This window comes from Dendropsophus ebraccatus, chromosome 14 (assembly GCF_027789765.1).
Source record: "Dendropsophus ebraccatus isolate aDenEbr1 chromosome 14, aDenEbr1.pat, whole genome shotgun sequence".
Taxonomy (NCBI): Eukaryota; Metazoa; Chordata; class Amphibia; order Anura; family Hylidae; genus Dendropsophus; species Dendropsophus ebraccatus.
The window spans coordinates 67,497,627-67,518,727 of record NC_091467.1 but is presented as its reverse complement, the minus strand read 5'-3'; the positions used below and the strand labels follow the sequence as shown (position 1 = coordinate 67,518,727).

At 45.3% G+C, this 21,101-nt stretch overlaps 1 protein-coding gene across 2 annotated transcripts in view; it reads right to left on the bottom strand.

The window, feature by feature from the left end:
- Positions 1 to 21,101, bottom strand: part of MYH10 (myosin heavy chain 10) — a 74,899-nt gene that overhangs the window by 33,268 nt on the left and 20,530 nt on the right. For both annotated transcript variants that reach the window (XM_069952593.1, XM_069952594.1), the window contains exons 3-4: positions 19,213 to 19,369; positions 6,854 to 6,881 (exon numbers count right to left, since the gene is read on the bottom strand). In XM_069952593.1, coding sequence (XP_069808694.1) covers positions 6,854 to 6,881; positions 19,213 to 19,369 — 185 coding nt within the window. The remainder of the gene's footprint in view (positions 1 to 6,853; positions 6,882 to 19,212; positions 19,370 to 21,101) is intronic.

Below are 21,101 nucleotides of genomic sequence, written 5' to 3'. Positions count from 1 at the left end.
TTAGTGCAGTTATTGGCACGAATTGTTACCAGTCACTATCTCTGGCTCACGTGTATTGTGCCGTCTGGCCGCGGACCTTCCTTTTATGGCTGGACTTGGGTGCAGAGACTAAAGACTTTCTTCTTGTTACTAAAAAGGCAGAAAATGTGAGCGCCAATGGTCCAGTCATCAATCAGAGGAAAATTCCTGCCAAAAATGGGACTGCTGAAAAAATTTATAGTCATTCTGAGGATTAAAAGGATTGTGAGTTATTCCTCCGACTGGCAGTAAAAGGGTTAAGTCTCTACGTGGGCAGCTGCAAATGTGACACCTAAGAGGCCTGGAATGTGGATAAAATCCAGAGCATTGGTTGGTACACATCTGCTGCATCCCATCAGGCCACAGGGCTCGCTGGAGCAGACAGACACTGGGCACTCACATGATGCTTATGCACACGAGGTCTGATGAGAAGTCCGGACATCAGACAGCTGCAGAATATTCATTCATTCCTCTGTACTGTGTGAGGGCAAGACACTACTGCAATCAAAAGGCCCCTAAGGTATACAGTATATGGCCACAGAGAAACCCAAGGCCGGGGGTTAGGAAATATACTCGATTTATAGCTGCTACCAGTACATAGTAATGGAAAGGAAGAAGTGCAGTGCTGTGTGGGTGGTCTTAAAGGTGATAGAAACGTTAACCCTTAGGGGACACAGCCAGTTTTCATTTTTGCATTTTCGTTTTTCCCTCCTCGTGTATATAAGGCCATAGCGCCTGCATTTTTCCACCTAGAGACTCAAATGAGCCCTTATTTTTTGCGCAACTAATTGTACTTTGCTATGGCAGATGTAATTTTTGCCTAAAATGTGCCGGGAAACCAGAAAAAAATTATATGTGTGGTGAAATTGAAGAAAAAAATGTTTTTTTTTTTATTTGGGGGGGGGGGGGGGGGGGGGTTGTTTTTACTCCGTTCACCCTGGGGTAAAACTGACTCGTTATGTATGTTCCTTAAGTTGTTACGATTACAACGATATGTAACATGTATAACTTTTATTTGATTTGATGGCTTGTAAAAAATTAAAACCTTTTAAAGAAAATATATGTTCCTTAAAATCGCTCCATTCCCAGGCTTATAGCGCTTTTATCCTTTGGTCTATGGGTCTGTGTGAGGTGTCATTTTTTGCGCCATGATGTGATCTTTCTATTGGTACCTTGATTGCGCATATATGACTTTTTGATCGCTTTTTATTACAATTATTCTGGATTTGATGCGACCAAAAATGCGCAATTTTGCACTTTGGGATTTTTTTGCGCTGACGCCGTTTACCGTGTGAGATCAGGAATGTGATTAATTAATAGTTCGGGCGATTACGCATGCGGCGATAGCAAACATGTTTGTTTATTAATTTATTTATTTTTATTTATAAAATGGGGAAAGGGGGGTGATTCAGACTTTTATTAGGGGAGGGGATTTTGTGTTATTAAAAATACATTTTTCTTTTACTTTACACATATACTAGAAGCCCCCCTGGGGTTGGGGTTATTCCTCCCCTGGGGTTGGGGTTATTCCCCCTGGGGGACTTCTAGTATATGCACTCTGATCTCTCATAGAGATCCATGCAGTATAGTTATACTGCATGAATCCATGAGATCGGTGTTCTATTGCTTTTGCTGCTGCAGCCAAAAGCAATAGAATGCCGAGCCGGGATCAGCGCCATTACGGCGCAGACCCCGGCCCGGGATGGATGCGGGGATGGATGCGGGGATGGATGCGGGGATGGATGCGGGGATGGATGCGGGGATGGATGCGGGGATGGATGCGGGGATCGCCCCCCCCCCCCCCCCCCCCCCCGCAATCGCGCCGCAGGGGGCCGATCCCCCCACTAGACCACCAGGGATGGATATGAGCAAGTATTTAGAAGCAGCTGTCAACTTTGACAGCTGCTTCTAAGTACTTAATTAGCGGGCACGGCGATCGGACCGCGCGACCCCCCTCTGAACTCCCATAGCGGCACGAGGACGTTCAGTAACGTCCTGGTGCAGTGGAGACGTCCAAAGTGGAGTGACTTTTTAAATACATTGCAGAACTTACTGTATCCTGAGTTACATCCTGTATTATACTCCAGAGCTGCACTCACTATTCTGCTGGTGGGGTCACTGTGTACATACATTACTGATCCTGTGTTACATCCTGTATTATACTCCAGAGCCAGGGGCGTAACTACCACTATAGCAGCCATAGCAAGAAAATCAAGAAGGTTCACTTGGCACTACTCCCTTACACAGATATACATTCCGTATACAATCAACTGCTTCTGTGGCTCACCCTTATGGTCAGTCTGCTTTAGCGTACAGCTTGGCGTGGTGCTCTGCAATCCACAATATATTAATAAAGATTCCTATGAATTTCAAGTGAGTGCCGCAACGTCATCATTCTCTACCTGCTGTGCATAGCAGCCATAGCGGCTGCTATGGGGCCCGCCACATCAGGGGGCCCCATGGCCTGCTCCTACAACACACTGGGCCCCCTGAGCAGTCATCATTTGCAGCACCGGGTGGCCCTGCTAGTCTCCTGGGTTTTGCAAATGTCCCTTTAACTGCAAGCACTCCTGACCAGAGCTAGCAGTTATGTAGTTATGACTTCACTTGACCGTTTAGTGGTCAGTCGGGGGGGGGGGGGGGGGGGGCCCAATCAAAAGTTTGCCATAGGGCCCAGCCATTTCTAGTTACGCCCCTGTCCAGAGCTGCACTCACTATTCTGCTGATGGGGTCACTGTGTACATACATTACTGATCCTGAGCTACGAGCTACATCCTGTATTATACTCCAGAGCTGCACTCACTATTCTGCTGGTGGGGTCACTGTGTATATACATCTCATTACTGATCCTGAGTTACATCCTGTATTATACTCTAGAGCTTTATACATGAGTAGATGCCCCAAATACACACAGGCACTGCCTTTGGTGAATTTATAAAAAATGAGGCCCCGTTAAAAAGTTGAAAAACTAGGACTGCAATGGGCTTAAAGGGGTTATCCAGCACTACAAAAACATGGCCACTTTTTTTCCTCTCTTGTCTCCAGTTTGGGTGGGGTTTGGGACTCCGTTCCATTGAAGTAAATGGAGCTTAATTGCAAACCACACCTGACCTGGAGACGAGAGGAGGAAAAGTGGCCATGTTTTTGTAGCGTTGGATAACCCCTTTGGTAGAAATATATTGTTACTAGAATTATTGTTGATCCTGATTGAGTAATCTGGGTAATGATTTTGCTAATATAAGAAGCATGACCCCCCCCCCCCCCCACACACACACACACACACACACACACACACACACACCAGACAACGCAGACATTGTTATTACTATAAATTGTTTGTCATCAAACTCCTGAGACAAATCTCCTTCCTGTGTTTACACTATGATATTTGGCTGTAGCTTCTTATACAGAGGCCAAAGGAATATTCTAGACCAGGCCCCTCCGCTCTCTCGTGTAGTTAGTAGTTTCAAGATCTCATGGCGGCTGCTTTCTCCAGTGGGATTCCCTGCCCTGAGGATCTACCGAGTCATCTGTCGTTGGTGCCTCCACCGTGGGTTCCGCCGCTCCTCACACAAAATTCATAAGCAAATGAAGAGATCATTGGCCAAGCTGCTCAGTTCCATTGATGGCCACCGTTCTCGACCTGGAGGACCCGAGGTTAGATTCTTCTCTTCACACGGTACCATTACAGTCTATGGCCCTCCACTCTCGCAGCAGATTTCCATTTCGCTATGAGAACTTAGTGACAGGCTTGTTTAAAGGGGTACTCCGGGCCCATCTAACTTCCTGAGCAGCTCTGCTGCCGGAAGTGTGCCAACCTCATCTTTAGACACTTGTCTGCCGTTTTCTTGTTTCCGATCCTGTGTGCCGCCTTCATCTTCAGACGTTTGTGAGCCGTACCCTTGCTTATCACTAGAAGTGCGTGAAGATGAGGGTGGGACATCAAGGAAGAAGTGGCCACAGCAGTGGATGTCACAGCACAGAATGGCGGTGCTGGAAAGCAGTCATGCTGTTACGTCACACTTCCGTTGGCAGAGCTGCTCACGAAGTAAGATGGGCCGGAGTTTCCCTTTAACTGCTTAACCCTTTGAGGCCCAAAATGACCCAGTGGACCGCGCAAATTTTGATCTTTGCGCTTTCGTTTTTCCCTCCTCCCCTTCTAAGAGCTCTAGAACTTTCAGTTTTCTATCTACAAGGCCATGTAATGGCTTGTTGTTTGTTACAGGAATAGTTGTACTTCGTAATGACGTCTTTCATTTTACCATAACATGTATGATGGAATCCCAAATATATTATTTATAAAGATATAAATAAGTGAAATCGTAAAAAAAGAATGCAATATGGTAACGTTTGGGGGGTTCCTGTGTCTACGTAATGCACTATATGGTAAAAGAGACAGGATACCATTATTCTATAGACAGTCCGAACACAACCACATGCAGGTTACACAGATTCTCTAATGTTATATATGTATATTTTTTTTAATTTTAGTTTTTCACCTACGGGGCTGTATGGGGTGTCAGTTTTTGCTCCATGATCTCTTCTTTTTATTAATACCATATTCGTGTAGATCGGATGTTTTGATCACTTTTGAATACATTTTTTTTTTAAATATAATGTAACAAACAATCGGCAATCATGGCACTTTTTTCACACAGCGTTCGCCGTTCGTGATAGCGATTGTTATATTTTAATAGATCGGACAGTCACGCACACTACAGTATATAATGTTTATTTATTTTTATATGTTTTATTTATATAATGGGAAAGGGGGGTGATTTTAACTTTTATTGGGGGAGGGGCTTTTGGGGTATTGTATTTTTTTACACATTTTAAGTACCCCTGGGGGACTTTTACCTGCAATCATTAGATTGCATACACTGATCACTGCTATGCCATAGGCATAGTATTGATCAGTGATATAGGCGTTCTGCTCATTGAGCCTGCCTGTGGCAGACTCAATGAGCAGAAAGCCGATCGGACCGCAAGGAGGACGGTAAGAGATCTCCGGCGGGCCGATACAGCGATCAGGACCCCCACAGTCAAACTGCGAGGGTTCCGATCGGTAGGTGACAGGGACTGCCCTTGTCACTTACACGCCGCGATCGTGGCTGCAGCCTGTCATTAACGGTGAGGGCAGGGCGGCTCCCTGCAGCCGGCGCCCACCTGCTATGAAGCGCGCTCGCCCAGGGTCATCTGGGGACAGTCACCAATGGCATACTGGTATGTCCTAGGTTAAAAATAATAAACAATCCCTGCTTACCTGCCTGCACTTCCCTGCTTGGGTCTCAGGGTCCCCGGTCACCGACAACGCACTCAGCCAATCACTGGCTGCGACAGGACTAGCGTAGTAATTGGCTGAACAGGATTTCAGACTGGTGACCCTGAGAAGCAGGCGGGAGCGGGGTCAGGTAAGCAGCGGCTGTTTATCACTTATAACGCCATGACAGCTAAGTAGTTAAACAAGACTGTCGCTACATTCTCACAGTGGAATGGAAATCTGCTGTGAGGATGGAGGGCCACAGACTATAATGGTACCGAGTACAGCAGCGGATTTCACAGCAAAACTCACAGTGGTTTCAAACTCGGTAAGTGTGATGGCAACTTTGCAGTTAAGTTTTTGTGTTTTTTTAATAAAAATAATCATAATTATTAATATCATTAACTTATTTTTTTGTGCTTTTCTTTTGTTGCCTTGGTTGGATAGTGGGCAAACTTGGAGGGTCAGTTCTGCCACTCCACGTACTATACTCCAGAGCTGCACTCACTATTCTGCTGGTGGGGTCACTGTGTACATACATTACTGATCCTAAGTTACATCCGGTATTATACTCCAGAGCTGCACTCACTATTCTGCTGTCGGGGTCACTGTGTACATACATTACTGATCCTAAGTTACATCCGGTATTATACTCCAGAGCTGCACTCACTATTCTGCTGTCGGGGTCACTGTGTACATACATTACTGATCCTAAGTTACATCCGGTATTATACTCCAGAGCTGCACTCACTATTCTGCTGGTGGAGTTACTGTGTACATACATTACTGATCCTGAGTTACATCCTGTATTATACCCCAGAACTGCACTCACTATTCTGCTGTCGGGGTCACTGTGTACATAACGTTACTGATCCTGAGTTACATCCGGTATTATACTCCAGAGCTGCAATCACTATTCTGCCGGTGGGGTCACTGTGTACATACATTACTGATCCTGTACTGATGCTGAGTTACATCCTGTGTTATACTCCAGAGCTGCACTCACTATTCTGCTTAGCACATTTTAGCTAATCTCCCATAATGAAGGGGGCAGTAGGTTTTCCTGCACCAGTAGTGAATCACATCTCCAGTCAGTGACCCCATAAGACAGTATCTAACAGAACAGACAGCCCCCCACCAAAAAATTGTTTTAAGAGTTCGTATTGTGGGTTTAGACCAACAAATCAGGCAAAAAAAGCCATAAACCACTCAGCACTTTCAGGAAACATACGGACTATAAAAGTCTAGGAGGGAAACAAAAGGTTACTTGTAGTGATGACAAATGAGGCCTGTGTCTGCCGCCGTGCGCTGTCCATACTATAGTAATGCTCACAAGGAAAATACTCCATTAGTTCAACAGTGTAAAAGCGTCAGCTGACAGAAGCAATGTCGGGCGGGGGGCTGCCACGCTTAAAGGGGAAATCCAGCATAAAATTAACTTCTGGCATGCCTTAGTGACCCATCAGGATGCCCAAGTTTCAGGGGGAGGGTGCCCAAGGCCACAGCCTTATTCTAGATTAATATGGCACTTCCGTCAAGGAATGCCACAAACCATGAACTCCGGTGTTAACTTACGTGCAAAGAATTGATTGGTCCTCACGATCTGAAAGACAAAAAGAAAGAAAGAAAATATTAAAATTCTGCATCTTATTTCAACTTTAAGAGGCTCCTTTTGTATGTGAATAAAGCTTAAAGGGGTTCTCCAGCTCTACAGAACAGACCTATCTATAAGGACCGTGCATCAATATCAGCAATCAGATTGAACGAACGAGTTTATGAACGATAATCGTCCGGTGGAATAGGGCCCTTACACTGAGCCTGCAGTCAGTAAGAGTATATGTCTGTGTATATCTGCTGTCTGAGCGCCTGCCATGTTGTAGTCATGTGTCATCACCAGGATGATGAATGGCGGCTGTTAAGCACACATTATTATTATCATCCCGCCATTAGCAGACACCTGAAACTGTAGCCGAGGACTGTTTATACGGCCATTAATCTCCATGGTCTGTGTGATGTCATGGCTACTGTATATACCCCCGCCGCCGCTCTGAGCCAGGCTTATAAACAGACACTTATTATAAGCAAACGCCAAGGATCACAAGCAGCTGCCGATTCATCTTAATGCCGTCCGCACAGTGACGGGGCCGAGGTTGCCAGTCAGGAGACTAAAAACACTGCAAATAAAGGGGCATGGTAGGCGTCTCCGCTAGAGCCTCAGGAAATACACAAGTAAGGGTGACAACCATGAAGGCCGTCATTAGAGATCACCCAGAAGGGGGTCACTCATCTTTCCTAATGCAGGGAAAAGCTCCTCTCATATATGAACCAGTTAGGATGGTGACAACCATCGAAGGGGAGACTGCAGCTGCTTCTCCCCCCCCCCCCCCAATATGACACAACCACATCCCATACATGAGGGTGGGTGCAACTCTGGTAGATGGTGGCATATATCTGGTCAGACATATCAGATACCACACTGGCCACATCACAGGAGCAGCCCGATGACTGCAGATTCTTTATCACTTTAAGTTATGGAGAGCCAAGATGTGGCACTTTAAGAAGTTTACTTTCACACCCGGGATGACCTCTTGGGGATACAACATATAACGGCCATACTTATCCGACATATGGGTATGGATGCACTGGATTATATACTTAACATGAGGCCGCAATGATGAAAAATCCCTTGAACCCCACCTTCAAATGCAAGATGGCTGCTGGCATGTAACAGGGGGGCACATGCACGAAAGCAACAGAAATCACCATGATGAACAATCCCTTTAACCCCGCCCACTGCGCTAGAACAGCATAACAGTGATGCACATGGGACCCCAACACCAACGACTCCTCTCCCTTGGGCTGAATACATTACAATGAACGTCTGCCACAGCATACCACTACTCCATACTCTGGCCTGCAGAGCATTGCACCATGTACAGATTCTCCATCATTTCACTTGAGTGACCAGCATTATCTATCTGTGCAACATCTGTCATCGACTACTAGACCCTGGCAGACACCAGACAGGCTGGTAATGGATGGGGCCGCGTGTGCTCCTGGCGGCCCAGACATGGCTAAACGTTCCCAGCACCAGCCAGGAGCATCTGCCACAAGGTGGGGGGTGGGGGCGGCTGATCAGTAACAGGACACAAGCTGCCCCCTGACTCACCAGGCAGTCACCACACCGACCTGTATGTCAGTATAGATACAGCAGCCCCCAATACATCAGATTTGCACGCTCACAGGTGGTGGACGACACATGAGAAAATGGATATGACACAGCTTTCCCAGAGCTCTGAACGTCACATCTTCCTCTCTAGTATGCTGCACAATGACAGCCATGTCTTCCAGGACTCCGGGAGATCTGAGTACACAGGCCTGGGGGGCCGGGATCATCACCATGATCAGGGGTCTGAGGGAATCAGGATATTATATGGGGAATCTGCAGGCAGCAGGACGACACCATCACAGAATCAGCGCTACCAATGAGATTCCTGTACATGGGGGAAAGGGAGGAAGCGCCAAAGTCCAACAACAATAAGAGCCCAGGTCACCAAAACACAGAAAGCACTGATCTGATGCCAGCACAGGGGAAAAACACCAGGATGAAGCCCCGACATGTCCAGAGTCATCCCAGAGCCTCAACATGTCAGTGTGGAAGATAGATAGATAGATAGATAGATAGATAGATAGATAGATAGATAGATAAAGATCTGTAATGTAATGTATGTACACAGTGACGCCAGCAGCAGAATAGTGAGTGCAGCTCTGGGGTATAATACAGGATGTAACTTAGGATCAGTAATGTAATGTATGTACACAGTGACCCCACCAGCAGAATAGTGAGTGCAGCTCTGGGGTATGCTACAGGATGTATGCAGTGTATGAGTAGAATTCTTCTGTATGCATTAACCTCTTCCTCCTAGATCAGGCCAAGGAAACTCTAATACACAAATCCCTGTAGGTTTCAGCCTCTTACATCTGGAATATGTCACGGCGGCCGTACCTCTATAATAAAGCCATTATACAGTAACAGGCGGATGATGGGTGTTTGTTCCCTGCAGTAAATCACTTCTCTATTAGAGCTCGGCACATAAAAGCAGCGGCAGCAGGACAGTTGTCTCTATACACAGCTGTTCCCAGCGGAGCGGAGGGATTCCTGCACACATGCTCATGTGACCTATATGCAATAGCTGCGCGGGTCCTCAGAGGGTGACCGACACGGAACACGCACTTAACAACCTGCTCACCCATGGTCAGTAATGTTATCCTGATAGACAAAATGAAGGCTAAGAACATCTGGTTGTGGCCTCTGAGCAGGTCTAAATGGACGATATTGTTCTCCTTTAGTTATATCAACATCATGTCTTGGTTGGTCCCTGTACTGGAGGACCATCCCAAGATAAAGGAAACGCAGCATTAGCATCCATCTTAACTATAAGTGGAATCCTCCTTTAATTAACCTCCGCCAAGAAAAGACAAGCTGGAAGTGATGCATCATGGGAGTCGACTAAAAGCTAAAGCTCTAATGCAGGAATGGGGAACCTTCTGCAGTCCAGCTGTTGCAAATCTACAATTCCCATCATACCTGGACAGCCAAAGCTTTAGCAATGGCTGTCCAGGCATGATGGGAATTGTAGTTTTTCACCAGCTGGAGGGCCGAAGGTTCCCCATTCCTGCTCTAATGTCAGAAACAGTGCCACTCTTTCTATCAGTTTGTGTCTGATATTACAGCTCAGTTGCATGGTGAATGGAGCTGAACTGCAATACTACACACAACCTGGATACAGAGGTGGCGCTGTTTTTGGTGCTTTGTTTGGTAGAAAGTGGCTTTTTTAAAATAATGTATAACCCCTTTAAAAGGGTTATCCAGCGCTACATAAACATGGCCACCTTTCCCTCTACTGTTGTCTCCAGTTCAGGTGTGGTTTGCAATTAAGCTCCATTTACTTCAATGGAACAGAGTTTCAAAACCCCACCCAATCTGGAGACAACAGTAGGGGGAAAGTGGCCATGTTTTTGTAGCGCTGGATAAACCCTTTAATGGCTTCCTACAGAGGTGTCAACAATGTAACACTATGTTGTCATTTAGCATTTAATAAAAAAAAAAAAAAAAGAAAAAGCACCATCTCTGGCATCAGTTTGTTTAAGGTACTGCAGCTCAAACCCATGCTACTCAATTGATCAGCAATACCATACATAACCCATGGATGAATGTGGAGTTGCTATTAAAAAGGAAGCAGCCATGTTTTCACTAATGCTAAACAATCCCTTTAAGTCCTAGGTAAGATCACACTACGGAGAATCAGCTCCCAGTGCTTTAAGTGTGGATGATGTTACTTTCCAACAAGGAGAATCCCTCACTAAAATCTATTCAGGAATCCAGTTTGGTCACTGGGCCCCAAATAAAAGCAGAGTTGGCAGTGCAGCCACTAGTAGGCGCTCTGCCTCACACTATTATTACCTCATTCAGTCATGTGACAGGGTTATCATAGGAGTCACTACTGGGCCATGCAAGGCAATGAGAGGAGTATGACACAGACGCTGAAATAAATGACATCTCCCGGGGTCACTATGAGAAGCATTACTAAATAAAAAGTCACGGTCACCGGTACTTCTTCAGATCATCATGTGATCTAAAAGGATCTATAACAACGCAGCCTCATCAGGGCACCAGAGTGCCGGGTTACAACTATAGGGGGTGTAAGGCTGTGTTTGCCCCCTACAATATAATACAACACTAATAATGTACACGGGGCCTGTTACAAATCTGCATTGGGTCCCCAGAGCTTTAAGCAACTGCTACAGTCAAGGACTCTACCAGTGACTTCTATAGGGAGGAAGACAAGGTCAGACATCTCCGGTTCCATCATGTAAGTCAAACTCCATGGCGCATGCATTAGAAGCGCTCTAACAAAGGCCTAAAGGTGTCCCATACCCAGAGATAAGATGGGCACCCCTGATTTTCTGACCACCACTAGACGTGTCTGGCTTCGGCTTTTCTCCTTGTTGCAAGCACATGGACAATCTTCTGAGATGAACACGCATGTATGCAGGGGAATTAAGAAGTGGATGGGGTTGTTGTAATTCAGCATGCCTGAGCCTTTACTAACGTCCAGGGACTTGGAGACCACCACACACATGAGATGGTTGGGGGCACATAAATCCAACATCTGAATTCTAGGAAATGATAGGCTAACTAGTTACTCCTGCCATCTTTTCCTTGTTTTCCTCTGGTATACATTACATGTGCTCTGACATAGGGAATACAGTGCTAGGAGGGCGAGGGAGTATATACTGTATATATACTGGGGCAGTCAGTAAGGTAATGCAGCTCACATAAGTAATGTATGTGCAGGATGAGATATCTGGTATCCCGGCATCCAGGAATCCTTGTTCCGCACCTGTCGTTCCATCCTGTTTGTTGCGGATAACATCAGGCACATGCCGTTCATATGAATGCTCTTAGTGTAATTGATATTAACCCTAGCATGGCTGCACTGCAGAGAGGTGTCTCCTCACTCTGGACAAGACAAAGGATATAGACCTTATATATAGAAGAGCTAAAAGCTAACATACTGATCCTTCTCATAGTCTGCAGGCGGCCAGAGCCAAAAGGGGACCCATCAGTGCATCCGCCCATACACAAACCATAGCCAACCTTTCTCTAATATGTATGGGGGCCTTTAAGAGTCATGAGTGTAAGATGTAGAAGAAATAATAAAAGCAGTATGAAGCAGATATAATTCTTATGACACTACTTTCTATCACCGGCCACCAAGACAATATCCATGCGATCCACCTTACTTCCATCCATGTTTATACAGGATACAAGTCTATAGAGTTTGCATCCCTTGGATTTTATGTTGAAGATGTCTAAAGGGCAGAAGCTGATAGGGGGAATGGACGCATGGCTCCGCAAACTGGTGACGGATGAGGTTAATGGTCCCTGACCGGAATGGGAATCAGAGACCACGGTTGAATATAACAGGATGCAAATAAAATCCAAAAACATAAAGCACACCACCACCAAACTCCTAAGGCCATCCATTAGTATAGGTTGTGTGTGGCTGACATACACTGAAGTGCAGCTTTGACATCAGGCGTAGTCAGGGTGCCTAATACGCCATTGCTGACAGCCCGGGGACCGGCCGCAGTAATCCCCCGGAGACCTGCATTCCTGTGGTTTACAGCAGCTCATTACACAGCGAGAAGCAATACATAAACAGGATTGCGCTCCGTACGGACGGACGGATGGGGCTACGTGCCCTAAAAATAAACCATCGGGCAGAAAACACTACAAATTGACTACAGATGGGGCCGTACAGATTGTTCTGTTTAACAAAAACACTAAAATAAATGCAGTGCAGATGTAGACTGGCTATATGATAACCTCGGAGCGTGCCATCAAGGGGGACCAACAAAAAAGGTGCAACGCTGATATAATGGGGGCTTCACCTTCATCTCACACGAATAGGCCACCCAGGGACTAAGAACGCCACATCAGTATACATACACTTCTCAAGGAGGTTACTATAGGATCGCCCCTCTGATATGTGAAGGGACACCTGCCAAGCCAGTGTTAAGGTGTAAGACCCACTAAACGGCTATGGTCCGATTCCCGTCACAAGAGAATCTATTCTGGCTGAAGCTCTAGTCATGTCAGGGCTCTTTAAGGAAGTCAACAAACAGGAAAGCTACTTCCAAAAAGGAGTAGTGTCTACAGGGCACCTAGTCTGATACGTCAATGTTGACACCAACACCATCAATACTGTAGCACTGACCCCCTCGTAGACGGCCCGGCTAGTAAATCCCTTAGTATTATACCTTTGCAAGAGATGATCATGGCAGGAAATTCCACTCTCTGACTTGAGGAGGTTATGTTAGTATTACTTCCTTCCTGGATTTTATATAAAGAACATTAAAAAGAAACATTTTTAGGAAGAATTGGCTTAGAGTCAAAAATTAACCTCATGTAGACACTGTAGAGAAGCCCCATACAATGGATCCATTTATAGAAAAGCGAGCGGCCTGTCTTTATAGCATGAGGGGGTCTAAGTGACATAGGGTCTGTATTCTTGTCGGACTGCCAACAATTTAAAGGGGAAATCCACTTTAAAGGGTTTGTTCACACACAAAAAAAAAAAATCTTTCAAATCAACTGGTGCTGGAAAGTGCCATGAGATTTGTAATTTACTTCTATTAAAAAATCTCACGTCTTCCAGTACATGCCAGCTGCTGTATGTCCTGCAGGAAGTGGTGTACTTTTTCCAGTCAGGAGAGCAGGAAAGGTTTTCTATGGGGATTTGCTACTGCTCTGGACAGTTCCTGACATGGACAGAGGTGGCAGCAGAGAGCAGTGTGTCAGACTGGAAAGAATACACAACTTCATGCAGGACATACAGCAGCTGATAAGTACAGGACGACTGGAGATTTTTTTTAATAGAAGTAAATTACAAAACAATGGCACCAGTTGATGTGAAAGAAAAAAAAACATTTTGGTGAACAAGGCAACATTAGGAATAAATCCTGGCATCTATGACGATATGGCCACCTATCCTTTCTGGTCAGAAAACTCATGAAAACTCACTTTCATAAATGAAGTTGTTTAAATGTCTCCAAAAACGTTAAAAAAAACGTCAACGTCCGACAACCCAACTCAAGACAGACAACTGCTATAGGTCTAACCGTGACTATATTGACTGGTCAGCGTGGTCCATCCTTTTGGAGAGCGCCATGACCACAAAGAAGTAAAGGATCAAAAACTATTTTTTAATACTCCAGACACTGGCTAAGTAATACTGTGTCTGCCCTGCGCTGAAGCCGAGTGTACACCACCATATATACAGCTGGATCAACATCTGGATTGTGAAGCCGAATTAAAAAGAAACGTTAACTTATGATCCTTGGCATAAATAAGCATTAAAAACATCTAAAAGTTAAATTTTACTGCTAGTGCATGGGGGGGTGTAGGGTGATTCCCTATACTCTGGCCCTGACCGGCAGCCAGGCAGGTATAGACTGTCTGTGTCCCGTTGTTTCCATGGACCGATAAACAACTAAGCCAAATCCTCCAAAGCAGACGAGTAATATGTCAAAAGGCTGAAGCATTCCGGCACCTTGGAAGAATGTTATCGCTTAATGGACTTCCAGGACTTCAAAAGACTTTGGGAAAGTCATTGTTTGGAGAGCTGCTCCGAGACTCTACGAGAGGATTATTGGACGGGCGTCAAGCAATTTGGTGGCGTTTGGTTTTCATTACGCAGAGAACATACAGAATTCTTCACGAGTAAGAACTGGCTCTCACCTTGTCGTTGCACAATGCTTCAAGGAATCTATAGACCAGGGATGGGGAACCTTTGGCTCTCCAGGCATGATGGGTATTGTAGTTTTGCAAAAGCTGGAAGGCCGAAGGTCCCACATCTCTGCTTTAGACAGTCACACACAGACTTACCTAAAAGAGAATTTGCACATAAGCCTTAAAAAGATGGCCTAAGCTGCTTTCATGGAAAATACAATGTATTGCTGCCTGTCCAGTAGACAAAGCAGTAGAAAAATGATACACCGCCAGCTCTGTGCCATCCTGATAGGATCTCCAAGCTTTAGACAACCATCTATAACTATAAAGAAAAGATGTTACAGTGCATGGCTATAGTCTAGAGCCTCAACCATCCCAGGACTGCAATAGAAAAAATATGTATTAAATATGGAAAATAACAAAGCACCCAACATTCACGGGGTCCCCTATACTAGTATAGTCATCACCCAGTATAACTACAAGCCACCCTGCAGACGCAGCACATCTGCACGAGAGCGCTCTGTATCTGTATAAGCTTCTTTCTTGGCACAAGTTGGGGATGAGACACAAGGACGTAAGCAGGAATTACTGAGACTAAGTACCAAAAGTCAGTCTTGAGGTGGCCTTACAAGAGGATTAGGGTCATGCTTCCAGATTATAAAACATGGTGTCCTGGGAGATGGACTGGTGTGTGCTACCTGGCAAATACTGGCTACACACACATTCTGAGGCCTGCCTAGTGCCAGAAGACCCCATGTACCACCTATGGACAAAAATACAACTACAGCACCTCCATGTACAAGGATATAACTACTATAATACTGCCATCTATGTACAAGGATATAACTACTATAATACTGCCATCTATGTACAAGGATATAACTACTATAATACTGCTCCTATATACAAGAATATAACTACTATAATACTGCTCCTATATACAAGAATATAACTACTATAATACTGCTCCTATATACAGGAACATAACTACTATAATACTGCTCCTATATACAAGAATATAACTACTATAATACTGCTCCTATATACAAGAATATAACTACTATAATACTGCTTCTATATACAAGAATACAACTACTATAATACTGCTCCTATATACAAGAATATAACTACTATAATACTGCTCCTATGTACAATAATATAACTACTATAATACTGCACCTATATAGAAGAATACAACTACTATAATACTGCCCCCTATATACAAGAATATAACTACTATAATACTGCCCCCTATATACAAGAATATAACTACTATAATACTGCCCCCTATATACAAGCATATAACTACTATAATACTGCCCCCTATATACAAGAATATAACTACTATAATACTGCCCCCTATATACAAGAATATAACTACTATAATACTGCCCCCTATATACAAGAATATAACTACTATAATACTGCTCCTATATACATGAGTACATGGACATCAAGATGGGGGCGCTCAGGTCTGTACACTCATATTCAAAGCAAGATGTTGATCACTAGGCCTGGTTGCCAGCCGCACTGTGTTCTGCCAGTTCTAGCACACAGCCAGAATGCCCAAAAACAGAGCGGGCATTGTTAGAGGAGGGAAAGCACCAGCTTGGCTGAACAAAAATGGCAAGTGGCCAGAGCGGGCGGCCACTGGGACCGGACTCCCAAGCAGATCTCTCTCATCCATGTGCCAATCCTTGGAATGCTGCGGAGGAGAGCACCAACCGGAAGGAAATCCCAGATGTCACGAGTCTATCACCAGCGCTGTGGCCGCATGCATACATAGATGAGGGGCCAAAGCCACAAAGCATCCTGGGTAACTGTTTTCTAATGCTATCCATCAACCCCCATGCGTCGTCTATAGTCCCTACGCTCTAAGAATTGGGTCCTAACTCACATACACCACAAGTGTTATCACTTAACATCTGAGGCTGGACAAGCCCTTTAAGACATAGAGAAGAGTAGAGGAGCCTCTCTGGAGGACCCCGCAAGTCTCTGCATTGCACGGACAGCCAGCTTATATCAGCCATGCATTACCTCATTTCTCCAAAGGGGGTGCTGTAGACGAATGTAACATTTGTTGTATTCCCACATACGTTACAGCTGGGGAAATTGATTTCTGTCCAGGTAATCGAGGGGTTAAGCAAGTCCACATTCTTAAAACAATGACTCCCAAGACTCTCCAGACATTACAAACCCTGTGAGGTGGGGGGAGTCTGGAAGGAAGTGAAAGGGGGTGGGGTGGGGGTACAGCTCGGGGTCTGGTGTCCTGACCTCAGAGTGCCCGCATCCTTACGTCTGCTGCGGTTTCTGCAGGGTTTATGAGGGAGGAAACAGTCAGTGGCAAAAGCTGCTGGATTCATGATACGAAGTGACATTTGCTGGCCGGGCGCCAAGGGTCGGCCGCACTAATCGCGTTATACGGAAACGGGCACTTTACTTTGTCACGAAGAGCACAGGCCTATTGGCACCAAATAGAGATAAAGGTCTGACATACACAACCTTCCCTTACAGCTATGACTATTGTCAAACTACAACTCCAAGCATGCCAGGAGCAATGGTTTTGAAACAGGTTAAAAAATTGCTTCCTTAGAGGGTAAAAATCTATAATTACACCTGAAAGCTAAGGATGAACTAGCTATAGGCTGTACCCACTGCGCTGCAGACCAAGAGACCATGGACTGTATAGGACACATTACAGTCTATAAGCCAATGCACACAAGTCTGTGTGCCAGGAGCCCAGACCCCAAAAAAGTCGGAGCTACACTTTTATGGTCTCTTTTGTGGTCTGGGCTTCCCTTTCAAATCAGTGGCCATCCGCAATCATGCACAGGTGTGAGGACGAGGCTTAAAGTGGTTATCCGGCAATAGCACATTTTTGACATGTTGCTGCTTTATAAGTAAACAAACATGTTATACTTACCTCTCTGTGCTCCCCCAGTGTCCTGGGACACTGGCGACCGCACTGGGACACCAGGGGAGTGCAGAGAGGTAAGCATAACATGTTTGTTATGTTTGTTATGTTTTTCTATATGGCAGCAACATGCTAAAAATGTGCTAGCGCCCGTTAACCCCATTAAGTAATTATATTATCAAGTTAAAGGAAGGCAGGCAAAACATGACATATGGGACAAGTGCTGAAACACTGTGCCACAACTGGCATACAAATAAACCTCAGACTGATGAAGGCGAGATGCTAATGGAGTTTTCCTATACTTGTAGTGTATGAAGAGATGGGTGCTTAGCAGTATCCATACACACAGATGCTTCGCCTCCCGTTGTTTAGACAGGCCGATTTACATTAAAATTCCACAAACAGCAGAATGTATATACATGTGGCAAGTGAGCGCCAAAATATTCCCCTGTGAGGATATACAGAACCGGGAAAATGCCATATTTGATTAATAATAGATAAGTATCTATAGAGGGCGAGAGAAGATAACTCGACAAGACGCATTCATCATGTTCTCCGACAGTCGCCTCCTCCACAAGAAATAAGTAGCTTTACAAACGGATCTAGTCTGATGACTCCAGTCACATCCACAGTCAACTTTCCATTGTGCATCTGTATAGGGTGTATCAGGGTGTATCTACTTACTAGAGGATTTTAGCTTAACAAAAAGGCCCGATTAGGCTGCAGGCAATATCACGTCATGGCTCCCCTCACCAAACTGGACAGCGCCATCACACAGAAAGGGGATACCTTTGCAAACACTTTACAGGGTTATCCAAAGATTAAAACTTATGACCTCTCCATAGGATATGTAATAACTATCTGATTGGTTAGACCACTGGAAAGCCCAAAAATCAGGACAGGAGTTGCTTGTTTCCTAAGTGAATGGCGCAGCAGCATGCTCCAATCACGAAGGGACTTCTTAAAGGGGTAGTTCATCATAATTTTTTTCTTTCAAATCAACTGGGGCCAGAGATTTGTAATTTACTTCTATTAAAAAAAAATGTCAAGTCTTCTAGTACTTATCAGCTGCTGTATGTCCTGCACGAAGCAGTGTGTTCTTTCCAGTCTGACACAGTGCTCTCTGCTGCCACCTCTGTCCATGTCAGGAACTGTCCAGAGCAGTAGAACATCCCCATTAAAAACTTCTTCTGCTCCCCAGACTGGAAGGAATACCGCTTTCTGCAGGACATACAGCAGATTATAAGTACTGGAAGACTTGACATTTTTTTTTTAAATAGAAGTAAATTACAAATCTCTGGCACTTTGTGGCACCAGCTGATTAGAAAGAAAAAAATAAAAATATTTTTGGTGAACTACCCCTTGAAGATAATCAATAGTCAGACCACCATTATTAGATACTTATCTTTTGGATAGGTAAAAGGTTTTCAAGTTCAGTTCACTGGGTAGCCAGAGAGGGCACATAATGTCCACAAGGCATTTACAGATTCTTTAAACAGAGTCTTTAAACTGTTCTGTAAATCTGATGTGAAGCATCCCTTTAAGGAGCAGTACAGACTCAAACACATCTGTCCGCAGGGTGTGCCTGGTATTGCAGATGAGCCCCATTTACTTCACAGTAGCTAAACTGCAATGCATACCCCACTGACAAGAGTGGCGCCATTTTAGGAAGACAGCTGTCATTTTTTTTTTTTGGACCTTTGAAGCCAGCTATGCACTCACCTTGGAGCATGCAGCGGTACGCAGACTCTGATATGGCGTAGATGTGTGGCGGCATCTCGTGGCGCTTCTTCCCCCGGTACATCTCGATGATATTCTCGGAATAGATAGGAAGGTTCTTGTAGGGGTTGATCACCACGCAGAACAACCCGGAGTAAGTCTAGACACCAAAGGGAGACAAAATAACCATAATTAAAAACCTTGTCTTCAGTAAATGACTAATACCCGCCTCGATGCCGCGATGACAAGCGCCATAAATTACGCCATTAACGTTAAGGAATGTAATTAAGATATCAAACGGGCACAAATTTGTACTACTGCACAGGCGGCAAGTAAAGCCGGAGGCGAGCCTCATGCTAAACTGGCGCAATTAAGTCCAAAAAAATTCCTAAAGTGTCCACCAGGAGGCAGGAAGACTGCTGGATCTGCTCCTCCCCTTTCTTAGCGCTCGCAGCCATTTAGTGTAATCCTACACTGCAGCTCTCACTTAGGGCCGATGACTTGATGTAAGCGAGCGCCGATGGTTTGGCGCTTGCTTACTGGCCCCATATACTGCTCGATAATCATGCAGCAAGGCCTGTATATACAATATATATCGTTAGCGATGTCCGTGCAGCCCTTGCAAGTGTAAAATAATAAACTTATACATACCTCTCCATGCTTCAAGATGTCTTGCTAGGCCTATCACCGGGACAATGCTGCGGTCAGTGATTCTCACTTCAGACACTTCACGGAGGAGGCCAAAGCTAGCAACACATCAGGAAGCGTTGAGAGGTATGTACACGTTTTTTTTTTTATATCTAAGATCTACATATTTGCATAACCAGAGATAATTGCCAGGACTGTCCAACCTGGCCGCTATTACATGCGTCGGCAGCAAGTGGATGAGTGCAGGGGGGGGCGTGGGAGCTGCGGAGGGGGGGGGGCTGCCTGGGTGATCGTCTGGGCAGCCCATAGAGTATAGCGGCGGTCTGCTGCAGCTGCTCCTATTCCACAGAGTGACGGCAGCAGATCGCTGCTATCATAGTCGTTTGTCTTTCAACATGTTGTAAGACAAAACAACAGCAACGATCAGCTGACATCGTTCATGTTGGAGGCTCGTTGCCTTCTATTACACAGGACGATTATCGGCCGTAACAGGCGAATATGGACGATAATCGTTCTGTGTAATAGGGCCTTAAGAGGAGCTCTTAAATCTCCCCCGGACAAATTATTTCTTGGCGAGTTCTAAAATGCCCTCCCTTTTCCCAGTTGGGACCGTGTGCACACTCAGCTGAGATCTGCATGCATGTGTATAGGGCAATGGGAGAGACAGCTATTTTATTTGGACACAGCAGAGTGCATAGTAGTAGTTTACAGGACACATAGGTTAGCATAGGAGCTGTGTACAAATAAAAAAAAAACTGTTGAAACCTAGTTACAAGCATACTTCACTTGCCATCCTAGTTGCAGAGGTAGGCTATGTTTGGCTCCCTTCATAACTCCCATAGATAGACAGCCTTGCAGCCCCCCCCCCCCCCCCCCCCCCCCCCCCCCCCCAGGAGACTTGGGACCCCTGTGTAAGCAATGAGTGGTAAACCGGTGGTTATAGTAATAAAGTACATTTATTTATTTAGGGGTTTCCACTGAAACAAACTCTGCTCCATCTGCAGACATCCATGGGGAGGCCCAGAGCCTGATAAGTCCTCAGCCCTGCAGGCCATGTGGAGCCCACACCTCTCCCTTATCTTCCTTCCACAAGATGCTGGGGTTGTCCATTCAAGACAAGCACAGTCACTGGATGGGAGAGGCAGCCGCTGTAATGAGAATGCTGGGCGTCTGCAGAGAGGGGAAAAAAGGGGGCATTTCCCCTGGTGCATTCTGGGGGAGGAGACCAAGTATTCAGAGGTCAC